General features: G+C 41.4%; 2 protein-coding genes across 3 annotated transcripts; both read left to right on the top strand.

Moving 5' to 3' along the window:
* The first annotated feature begins 1105 nt into the window (after nt 1–1105).
* On the top strand, nt 1106–4437 carry LOC115676858 (uncharacterized). Its single transcript, XM_056305217.1, has 7 exons — nt 1106–1581; nt 1668–1837; nt 1994–2125; nt 2932–3024; nt 3158–3225; nt 3490–3731; nt 4217–4437. Exons 1-6 carry the CDS (start codon nt 1260–1262, stop codon nt 3650–3652), a joined length of 948 nt encoding a protein of 315 aa, XP_056161192.1. The 5' UTR covers nt 1106–1259; the 3' UTR covers nt 3653–3731; nt 4217–4437.
* Nucleotides 4438–8859: 4422 nt separating this feature from the next.
* On the top strand, nt 8860–11851 carry LOC115676862 (uncharacterized). Of its 2 annotated transcripts, none has more exons than XM_056305216.1 (6): nt 8860–9360; nt 9445–9614; nt 9776–9907; nt 10944–11060; nt 11190–11257; nt 11527–11851. In XM_056305216.1, the coding sequence occupies exons 1-6, from the start codon at nt 9039–9041 to the stop codon at nt 11687–11689; spliced, it is 972 nt and encodes a 323-aa protein (XP_056161191.1). In that variant the 5' UTR covers nt 8860–9038; the 3' UTR covers nt 11690–11851. The 2 variants fall into 2 exon arrangements, with proteins under 2 accessions (XP_056161191.1, XP_030455735.1); XM_030599875.2 differs by having other exon boundaries at nt 8865–9360; nt 10968–11060.
* The last annotated feature ends 402 nt before the right edge of the window (nt 11852–12253 follow it).

The following is a 12253-nucleotide window of genomic DNA, read 5'->3' as shown; positions in this document are numbered from 1 at the left end:
TTAGTAATATGCCTTGTATGACTAGGCCAATCAACGCAATGGTACTATTTGCTTTTTAAAAAGCACAAACAAAAAGGCCCACATGAATTAATATCGTTTCAATCATTAGTAATGTGAATCTCATTTTGTGTGACCCACATTATCAATGATTGAGATGGGCTTAATTTATATAATGAATAGACCATGCATTATTTTCTCGTAATCAATATAGAAAGTGTTATTTCCTGTCTAACTAAAAGCTTCAAAATCCTCCTGTCCTTGGCTCAATGTGTATTCACTGAAGGCAAATAGCGTTTGGATAATTGAGTTCTGGTGCAATTTTTGTAAAACAACTTTAAAGTAGAGATTTGTATAAAACAAAAAAAGGATACTCAAGCAAAGAAGCAACAAGAGTAAGCTTTTAGCATTGAAGAAAAAAAGAGACCCGTGAAGCTTCAGCGACCAAGAAGCAACAAAAGTAAGTTTCAGACGAGGACTGTTGCGAGCCTAGGTGAGGGCTTTGAGGTCGCGTGACCTCAGGCGACACCGCGCCGAGGTCGCTCGACTTTGGCGAGCCTCGCGATAAACAAATCTATGCGCAACCTCGGTAAGCTTGCAACAGAACAAATCCCAGAGCTAGGGTGGATGAATAGATTCATGTATCTCGACAAGTGGAACAGATTTGAAGTTCTCCACGAATAGATTTGCAGCTTGCCGGAGCCTCGCAACCATCGACCTCAGTGACCCTCGCTGACCCTCAGCGGAGCTTCATTGGCGACCCACATTTGCAACTCGGAGAAGATGAATAGTAAACTTATGATTGCGAGACTACAAAATGACAATATTAGTGAAGGCGATTTTGGAAGAGGAAAAAAAGTTTATTAACCCTCAAACTTGCCCTCCGGAAAAACTAAAAACTCAATGCAGATCAAATCAAATTTGCTGAATACCCTAATTTTTCCTTTGGAAAAGCTAAAGCACCCACTCTTATCTATTTTTAACTTTTGAAGTCTTAATCATGAAAGCTCCTTTTAGTCCTCATCCCAGTAAACACCAAAATTATCAGGCTAAGAAGATGCCTAGTTAGTAGATTGTCTTAATCTCCATATCTGCTAAATCCAATGGCATCGCATTCATGAGCAATAAAAAAAAGCACCCTCTTTCATTGTTCGATCAAACCCACCATTTCCTCAATGTAATCCGTCCTCCAAAAGCGAGCCACTCCTCAGAAAACCTCAAGAATATAACAACAAAAGAGCAAACAAGAGAACCAGATCTTGATGGTGAAGTGCTTCAGCCTTGCAGCGATATGGAACCGATGGTTTCGCTTCTCCTTTTCCCGGGCCGGCCTGAAATCGACCACCACCGACCTCGGCGACGGCACCGTCATGCACTGCTGGGTCCCCAAGACGTACAAGCCCAACAAGCCCAACTCGCTCCTCTTGCACGGCCTCGGAGCCAACGCGATGTGGCAGTGGAACGAGTTCATCTCGCCCTTCATCGCTAGATTCAACGTGTACGTGCCTGATCTCTTGTTCTTCGGCGACTCCTACACGGCCCGGCCCGAGCGGACCGAGCAGTTTCAGGCTCAGTGCGTCGCAGGTGGGACCGTGGATTTTTTGACAGAACATGATAGCACATGACTCAAGCAAGACCGAATCATCATCATCATTTGACCCGTTTTGCAGGAGTCTTGGAGGCTCAGGCAGTGAGGAAGACGAACGTGGTGGGGATAAGTTACGGCGGGTTCGTGGCGTATAGCTTGGCGGCGCAGTTCCCGGAGATGGTGGAGAAGTTGGTTCTGTGCTGTGCAGGGGTTTGTATGGAGGAGAAGGACATGGAGGATGGTATGTTTCAGGTGAGCAAGATAGTCTCGTTTTATGAATGACAATCACATTGCAAAAACTGCTTTGGAACTTATATGCATTTCTTTTGGAGTCCAGTGCGTCTTACTGTTTCTTCATGCATGTGATAGTGGAACTGAGTGAGTCTTGGCGCAATGTCGTCTCAGCAGGTGAAGAGTCTGGACGAGGCCCTGAGTTTCCTGTTACCGCAGACGCCGGAGAAGATGAAGGAGATGTTCGAGGTCGTCTTTTACAAACCGGCAACGAAAATGCCCACTTGGATTATGAAGGATTTCATTGATGTAAGTTGACAAAAAGTTTTAAATCTCTCAGCTGCACGTTTGTGGTTTTGCACATTGCCTCTGAATCTAGTTCAGTTGATTCCAAGTGTTCAGTTTTCGTTTACTTTGCTAATTCGCTCACTTCCTTTAAAAGCTACATTGAGTGGGAAAGTAGATTCATTACGCGGCTCTCCTGTGTTTTTATGTTATTGACAAAGCCACTTCTTGACCATGCTCATTGGAGACTTGTTTCACATTTTTATTGCTCAAGATTACGAGTTATCGGGCGGATTACATTCTATAACTGAAGAATGCTTCTTGGCTTGTTTTAGCAGCTCTGGAGTGTTGGCTATGCATATGGTGATGTTTAGTGAAAAAAAAAATGTGCGTAAATAATAACACCTCTGCTTATAGATACAGAGTCATTACCATTCAGCGTTCTGCCCTGGACTATCGCAGCTTTGTTCCCTCTTGTCCATATTTGAGGTTGAGGAATATTGCATTGGTGCATTTAATCCACGAATCCCGACTGTATGGAACATTCCGGACACTAGACAAAATGAACAAGTAGCTTGTTCCTTGTGAGCTGAGACTACACAAGATATCTAGTTATGAAGACCCTAGAGATTAAACAGCTGCTTGTCATACAAAGTGCTAACTCTCACTGTCATCGATCTTGCATTAGCTGTGCTGTTTCAACTAACTTATGAAAAGCTAAATATTTAGATTTTATTTGATAATGTTTCTCACGGGCAATCTAGGAAAAGTTTATCTCGATCACTCGAGTTCTATGGCATTTGAAGAAAGGTCACCATGATTTTCTGCAGGTTATGTGGAAGGAGTACCTTCAAGAAAGGACAGGGCTGGTCAATGCCTTGTACAAAGATAGGAAGATGTCTAATCTTCCCAAAATAACTCAGGTTTCTTTCTCTTGAAATCTCTGTCCTCTCTATCGGACTCGCGCAATTTACTCATTACATATTCACATTGATTTTGTCTATATCTTCTCTCTTCTTTGGCATCCTCTCAAGCCATTGGTCTTTTCGGATGCAGCCAGCACTGATAATCTGGGGGGAATATGATAAAGTCTTTCCATTGGAATTGGGTCACAGATTAAAGAGGTTCCCCTTCTACGCTTTGCTTTGGTTTTTCTACTATCTTCAGAAGCTTGATTCTCTAACAAGAACTTGTATAAACAACATCTGGGATGAAAACCAATCTTCAAAACCAAAATATTCTTAATCACCTAAGACCACTTCAATTGAAAATTCAATGTTCATGGGCATCATATATCAGGAGGATCTATTTTTGCTGAATGGCTCTTGGTAGATTTTCTTATGGAATAACCTGCTCTTTTTTTTAATCGTTCGAATGAATTTGGCCAGGCATATGGATGATAACGGGCAGTTAGTGGTTATAAAGGATTGTGGTCATGCGATAAATAAAGAGAAGCCAAAACAGATGTACAAACACATCAAGGCATTCCTCATCGATCCACTCCTTTCACCTAAGAAGGAAAATCAAACCAGTGGCCAGAAGGTGGACTGAGAGTCGGCAATGAATTCATGATTGAATCAGGCTTCTGCAGCTTGCTTGTCCAAATTTTATATAGGATGTACATATATATTGTCGAATATCTAAATTCGATTCTATCAACGATGCAAGAGAGTAATGAAAATTCGCACAACACAAGAATTTACGTGGTTTAGCAGGGAAGATGTTCCACCTACCTACGTGCACAGGGAGAAAAGATCCGTTTCACTAATAACGTAGAAAAGTATACATCCACTCTTTCTCACCCCCTGCCTCTCTTCTAGAGACCCGTTTCGTCCTAAATATATATATAAACCCCACATGGCACAAATTACAAAGTTGCCCACATAGTCTAAAATATTTAGCTTTCCCATATAAATCCTTCTATGACTCAACATAAAACGCCTCTGGCAGCCCGGGGGCGCTGCCACCGCGACCCCCGCCGGGACGGCCCCCTCGGACCCCCGCCCGCTCACCGGGGAGCGGGACCCCCTTGCTGTCCAGTCGTCAGGGGGCCTTTCGGAATCGCCTCATAATCTCTTGGATAGCAGAATACAAGACATCAACATCAACATATATGATTAATTTAAGCTGTGTAATCAGAAGAAAAATAGTTCAACAAAATTGAATTTATGAAGAGTAGGGTCGATAGTATGGGGAAATCTTCTTGTTTCCTTGAGATATTGTGGTACAGACCAATTTTTCTGGTTCATCATGAATTTTTCCAGATAAGTGTTGCAACGTTTGCTTGTAATGCTGTTTTCACGGTACACGAAGCAAATTTATGCCATTATGATGAACATTGTCTCCCGTTTCAGTTCAGCATGAATTCTGTGGCATATTGGTACTCAATATTCTGAGAACCGTTCGCTGATGGAGCTGAAAACATGAAGTAGGTGATTGGCATTGCCACTTTGGAGGAGATTTCGATAACTTTTTGCACCCTCGTCGTGATGATATTACTGGGCCACTTGCTCTGCTCCAATCCACTGAGATACAGCGGATCTCGTGATTAATACAGAATGGGTTGGCTTCAATTTAACTTGCCCGGGCTGCTGAACTTCATCAGATGGTGGTGCAGAGACGGTCAAGATGTTAGTTCCTGTAGCAGGAGGCTGAGGTAGTGAGGCGAGTTTTGGTTCAGCCCAAAAAGTAGTCATGGCCACGGGCTGGTTTTGGCTCGGAACCGGCCCGGAACAGGCCCGGTCAAACCCGGGCCCGCGGTTCGGAACCGGAACCTTCCAATTTATTTTTTTTAAAAAAATAATAATGAATATTTTTTTAAAAAAATTCATTATTTAATTTTTTTTATAAAAAAAATTGAAATCTAATTGCCATGCATTGTAAGTGCATTGATCTCCAATTACAATGCTTGGCTTAAGTGTATTGAACTCTAATTACAAAGCTTGGCTTGGGTTTTATAAACAACCCCTTTGATGGTCTCTTCATTCCCATTCGATGTGGGACTCTCGGCTTGCCTTGAACACCTTTAATGTGAGACTCTTGGCTTGTCTTCATGCAAATGCCAAGAGTCCTACATCGAATGGAAATGAAGAGACCATCAAAAGGGTTGTTTATAAAACCCAAGCCAAGCCATGAGCATGTGAAGTTGTATGCCTTTTGTGGTTACGATCCTTTGCTAGTTAAGAGCAAAGGGTTCCATTGGATCGCCTAGAACCGGACCGAACCAATGGTCCGGTTCCCGGTTCCATAATTTGCCGGTCCGGTTCCTAGTTCTAAAATTAAAGGACCGGTCTTACCGGTCGGTTACCCCTATAATTTTCATTTTGATTATAATTTATATTGAATAATTCATTATTTCATATTTTTATAATTCATTATTTTTTTATTTCATAATTTATTTTTTAAATTTTTAAATTACGAACCGGAACCGGCCGGTTCGGAACCGGAACCGGAACCGGCCGGTTCCGGTTCACACATGACCACGAACCGGAACCGCCGGTTCCGAACCGTGGCCATGACTACCAAAAAGTGTTATCAAATTGCATGAATAGCCATTAGAATGTCCATTCTGAAAGTTGGAGAATTTTCGAAGGGTCGTTTTCTCTGATAAACAAACGGGCTCGGAAGGAGCGATCAACATTAGTGATTCCCATTGGGCATTACCATGGGGATTCTAACACCCATTTTGAAATGTCTAATTTAAGCAATAGCTACTGTCAAGAAAGGCGAATCCACCATTATAGTCCACCATAATGCAAGCGCGTACAAAGCCAGACGGTCTCCCAAGCCCAAGAGCCCTCCATAAATGAACTAAGGTTTTCCCAGACCAAGAGCGACTAAGATCCAAACCTGGACCAAGGTTTTTCCGGACCACCTAGGAAATTAAGAGTATATACATTGCACGACTAAGCGAATCACCACAATGGTGCTTTTAATATTCAAATAATAATCAAAGTTAAGTAAAAAAACATCTTAACATAAGAAACATCAAAACGAACGCATTGTTACATTTAAAAATTGTTATACAAGTTTGGAGCAACTTATACGAATTTCATGAGTTTAAAAAAACTATCCAATATTTAGTATCAACAGATTATTTGACTTTTAAGTTCTTGTTTCATTATACAGAGAGAGATTCAAACTGCTAGAATAAGCTCAAAAATGATCAATCTTTTGTCGTTATAAATCTTTTCATCCTTGTCTAGAAGCCTCTCCTTTTTTGTTTTTTAATATTTAAGATAGGTGATAAACTAAGAACGAGCCTAAGTAACTGATAAGACTAGTTTACAGGCTTGAGGAATATAGGTGAAGTGCATATAGAGGCCCACAGGACGCCAAAATGATAGGTCTAGATAGCCTTTCCTTTTGCGAAACCAGGTACACATGCATCCTAATTTGTGCATATTAAGCGACGTGGAACTTCGTCCTTGCCCAAAGGGCTCTTTTAATATAAGTGATAAAGTAGAAACAAGTTTTAGAGAATCAGTAAGATTGGCTCACAAGCTCGAGAGATAGATGTAAAGTGCATATAAAAAGCTCAAGAAATGTGAAATGGGTAACCCACAATATGAGTTTTCTGGCATCAAAGTGCCATGAATGTTTAATCATCTACTTGGCCACATTCAGTAAAAACTTTATGGACTGCATTAACATAATTTGTATGAGATGTCAAATGTAAGGAGTATTGTTAAATTGTTCCCAAATTTAAAGGGGCTAATATCACAAAAAATCCCAAACTAATATACTCATATTACATTTATCTCAAATTTATTTTCATGTCATAAAAATCCTAAATTGGTAGATTGTGCCACGTTTACCCCGAAATAATTTCCAAATTAATTTAGTAAATGGCCAAAAAAAATATATTGCCACACTAAATCCCTTTGTATTAGAGGTGAGCATGGTCCAAATTGAGCTGATCCAACACCTAACTCAAAGACCAACCCACACAATATTGGTTCCCAATTTTTGGGACCGAGGACCGACCCTATTGAGCCTGGGATTGAGGATTGGACCGACCCTATGGGGCCTGATCCGGTTCTAAGGTCAACCCGAGACCAACCAATTCTTCTTCTTTTTTCATTTTTTGTGTTTTTTAAAAGGACAAAAGTATTCTTCTTTCTTTTCTTAAACCCATCCATGGGTAGCTCATTGGTTATAGGCGTACTTGAATTGTATGGTTAAGCGCCTTTGGTCCTGGTTCGATTCTCCAGAGCAGCCTTGTGATTTAAGTGGGGGCCATGGTGGTGGGTTCTGGCTAGTCTCCCCGAAGAATAGTCGAGGTACGCGCAAGTAAGCTCTCGACACCTCGGTTACCAAAAAAAAAAATATTCTTTGAAATTACTTCGTTAATACAAGAGTAAGCAACCAAACTGTGAACACCAGTACAAATCAAATACAAATCTAAGATAATGCAACGACATGAATCTCTACTTGCCAAAAGTAACAAACCATAGAAAACGAATACGTGAAATAAAATTAAACAATAAAAAGTTCAAAATATGTAGCATAAATCATGAATTATATAACTTTAAGACGCATACGTTGACCGCGAATGATGATCAATCTAAATTGCTAAGATCTTAGAGCCTTTGTCAGTGATGATTTACACAAGCGAAGAATAAATGAGCAGGGAGAGAAAGGGAGAGAGTCGTTGCTAGAGTGAGAGAGAGAAAGATAGATCGAGCCGAAGGTCGAGAAGAATCTGAAATTGAGGAAGAGAGTCAGAGTGAGACTTAGAGAGATGGAGAGGAGAAGGCAAAAGATAAAGAGGGGTTGTGCACTTTAGGTAATATATCTAGGGTTTGGAAAAAAAAAATTACAAGGTTTGTGAATCTCGAGATCAATAACCAATCCGCACAGTTCACGTTCCAACGATCTCAGGATCGGGATTGACCTAGCCCCCTTACGAACCGGACAAAGATCGGCCAGGTTGGGCCGGTCTAGGGTCGATCTAAGGTCAATCCTAGACCGATGCTCGGTCCTGCTTTGTCTTGTCTTTTCTCATCTTATTAAGTGGAGTTCTATTAAATATTAAGAGAAAATGCTAAGATTTTCTTTTTAATATAATAATTTTCTTTTGCCATATGAGCAATTAAAGTCAAACTTTCTTGCTACCTATGCTTGATCTACGGAGCACTCTTGAAGTTGACACTTCTAAACTATTATTAAATTGCACACCCAAATAGACTGTTGTTGTTAGCTTAATTTAAATCTTGTAGCGGATGCGCATTGACTTTTTGATAACTCAAAATATCTGAAATTTTTACAATATACATAATCGGACATGTAAATTCTCATATAATTTTTTTTTATACAAAACCTTTTCATGTAATTTTGAATCTTAGCGGAAAAATAAAATGTTCCATTATGCTTTGCAAAAAAGCACAAAAGCCCACAATTTGATTGGAAGTTACCGTATGGTTTATTGATCATATGGACCAATATCATCTCAACCGTTAATAATGTAAGTCTCATTGTGTGACCCACGTTATCGACCATTGAGATTGGCTTAATCTATTTAATGAATAGACATTTACTATTTTATCATAATCTCTATAGAAAGTGCTATTGCCTTCCCCTGCTTTTGATGACCTCTGTTCTAACCAAGAGCTTCAAAGTCCTCCTGTCATTGGCTGTTCCAAAATCTCTGTCTGTTTTTGACTTTTGACGGCTTCATCAAGGAAGCTCCTTTGAATCTTCTTCCCAGTAAACACCAAAAATTAGCAGACAAAAGGATATACCGCCATTAGCAGATTGACTTAATCGCCATCTCTGCACAGTCCAATGGTATCACATTCTTAATAGAGAAGAAAAGGAAACAGCCTCTTCATTTCTTGATCAAACCCACCCCGTTTCCGCCCTCCAAAAGCGACCCACTCCTCAGAAAACCTCAAGAACATACCCACAAAAGAGCAAACAAGATAACCAAAACTCGATGGGAAAGTGCTTCAGCTTTTCAGCCACATATGACCGATGGTTGCGCTTCTCCTTTTCCCGGGCTGGCCTGAAATCGACCATCACCGACCTCGGCGACGGCACCGTCATGCACTGTTGGGTCCCCAAGACGTACAACCCCAACAAGCCCAACTTGCTCCTCTTGCACGGCCTTGGAGCCAGCGGAATGTGGCAGTGGAACATGTTCGTCTCGCGTTTCATCGAGAGATTCAACGTGTACGTGCCTGATCTCTTGTTCTTCGGCGACTCCTACACGATCCGGCCGGAGCGGACCGAACAGCTTCAGGCTCAGTGCGTCGCAGGTAGGACCGTCGACTTTCTGATAGACAGGATAGCACATGACTCCAGCAAGACTGACTCGGATCAGCATTTGACCCGTTTTGCAGGAGTCTTGAAGGCTCAGGGAGTGAGAAAGACGAATGTGGTGGGGGGAAGTTACGGCGGGTTCGTGGCGTATAGCTTGGCGGCGCAGTTCCCGGAGATGGTGGAGAAGTTGGTTCTGTGCGGTGCAGGGGTTTGTTTGGACGAGAAGGACATGGAAGATGGGATGTTTCAGGTGGGAGAAAAAACATTAGATAGACTCGTTTCCTGAATGGTGATAACGTTGCAGAAACTACTTGTGTGTATTTCTTGTGTGGGGTTCAGTGCGGGTCTTACTGTTTCTTGATACTCGTGATAATGGAACTGAGTCTGTCTTTGGGCAATCTCGTCTGGCAGGTGAAGAGCATAGACGAGGCCGTGAGTATCATGGTACCACAGACGCCGGAGAAGATGAAGGAGATGCTCAAGGTCCTCTTTTACAAGCCGGTGACAAAAATTCCCACTTGCTTTATGCAGGATTTCATTGATGTAAGTCGACGAAAATTCCCACTTACAAATATCTTAGCTGCATGTTTGTGTTTTCGCACATTGCCTACGAATCTTAGTTTAATTGATGCCAAGTGTTCAGTTTTCATTTCCATTGCTAGCGAAATTCTCGCCCTTCCTTCTCCTGATTCATAATGAAGTTTGTACAGTTAATTGTCAGGTAATAGCTACATTGAATGGGGAAGTAGAATCTTTACATAGCTCTCCTGTCTTTTTATGTTATCATGTATGCGACTTCTTGACCATACTTAGTAGTCTTCTTCACATTTTATTGCTCAAGATTAGGAGGTATCGGGCTGATTACATTGTAAATAGAACGGCCTCTGCTATCAGAGAACAGAGTAAACACCATGTTATTTGTCGATACTATGGGAGTTTGTACAAGTGCAAGGACGTGAACGTTTTGGTCGAACTAAAGTCACCATTCAGCATTCTACCCTCGACTATCGCAGCTTTGTTTGCTCTAACCCATAATTGAGGTCTAGAATTAATGCATTGGTGTCGTTTAGTCCCCGAATCTCGACTATACGGAACATTTCAGACACTAGACAAAATGAACAAGTAGTTTGTTACCCACCCATGGGTAGCTTAGTTGGTTAGGGCGTACTTGGGATTGTGTGGTTAGGCGCACTGGTCCCAGGTTCGATTCCCCAGCTGAGCACTTGTGATTTAAGTGAGGGGCCATGGCGGTGGGTTGCTGTGCTAGTCTCCCCCGACGAATAGTCGAGGTGCGCGCAAGTTGGCCCGGACACCTCGGTTACCAAAAAAAAAAAAAAACAAGTAGTTTGTTTCTTGTGAACGTAGACTACACAAGATGTCTAGTTATGAAGGCTAGCAGAAATAAAACGGTGGGTTGTGATACAAAGTGCTGACTCTCACTTTCATCATTCTCATATCAGCTGTGCTGTTTCAACAAACTAATGAAAAGCTAAATATTTAGATTTTATTTGATGGTGTTTCTGACGGGCTAATCTTGGAAAAGTTTATCTCGGTCGCTTAAGCTTTGTGGCATTTCAAGAAAGGTCCCCATGATTGTTTGCAGTTTCTGGGCACAGATTACGTTCAAGATTGGACAGGGCTGATCATTTCCTTACACAAAGATAGGAAGATGTCTAATCTTCCCAAGATAACTCAGGTTTCTTTCTCTCGAAATCTGTCCTCTCGATCGGACTCAAGCAATTGACTCAGTTATTCACATTGATTTTGCCAAGTTCTTCTCTTTTCTTTGGACATCCTCTCAAGCCATGGATCTTTCCTGATGCAGCCAACACTGATAATCTGGGGGGAATATGATAAAGTCTTTCCATTGGAATTGGGTCACAGATTAAAGAGGTTTCCCTTCCACGCTTTGCTTTGGTTTTTCTACTTTCTTTAGAAGCTCGACTCTCTAGCAAGCACTTATATAGACAACATAATTGGATAAAAACAAATCTTCAGAACCGAAGTGTTCTTAATCACTGAGACCCCTTCAGTTTGAACTTTCAATGTTAATGTGCATCCAATTCCAGGAGGATCAGTTTTTGCTGAATGGCTCTTGGTAAACTTTCTTGATGGAATAACCTCCTGCTTCTTTTTTTTGTCATTCGAATGACTTTGGCCAGGCATTTGGATGAACATGCACAATTAGTGGTTATAAAGGATTGTGGTCATGCGATGAATGGAAAGGAGCTGAAAGAGATGTACAAACACATGAAGTCGTTCCTCATAGATCCACTCCTTTCACCTGAGAAGGCAAATAAAACCAAAGGCCAGAAGGTGCACTGAGAGTCAGCAATGAATTTGTAGTCGAATCAGCCTTCGGCAGCATGCTTGTCCAAGTTATATACATATTAATATAAGCTATGTAATTAGAAGAAACATAGTTCAACATATTGAACCGATGAAGAGCAAGGCCGATAGAATGGGGAATATTTCCTTTTTCTCCTCGAGATATTGCGTTACAGACGTATATTTTTGGGTTCATTGTGAATTCTGCTAGATTATTGTTGTAATGGTTGCTTGTAATACTGATTTCACAGTACACGGAACAAATTTATGCCATTGCGGTGAACATTGTCTTCCATTCCAGTTCAGCAGGGGCATATTCCGAGAACCGCTCACTGACGGAGCTGAAATCATGAAGCAGGTGCTTGGCGTCACCGCTCTACCGAGGGAGAAATTGATAACTTTTCGCACCCACCCCTTAACATGATTAATATAGATGCTAAACTTCATCAGATCATGGTGCGGAGTCAGTCAAGATATTAGTTCCTGTAGCAGGAGGCTGAGGTAGTGAGGCGAGTTGGGGTTCGACCCAAAAGGTGTTATCAAGATGCATGAGAAGTAGCC

Source organism: Syzygium oleosum, unplaced genomic scaffold (genome assembly GCF_021117445.2).
Source record: "Syzygium oleosum isolate NSW1041296 unplaced genomic scaffold, Sole_v2.1 Sole_v2.35, whole genome shotgun sequence".
In the NCBI taxonomy this organism is placed as follows: domain Eukaryota; kingdom Viridiplantae; phylum Streptophyta; class Magnoliopsida; order Myrtales; family Myrtaceae; genus Syzygium; species Syzygium oleosum.
Note: the sequence above shows the minus strand (reverse complement) of the source record. Positions and strands in the feature narration are given on the sequence as shown.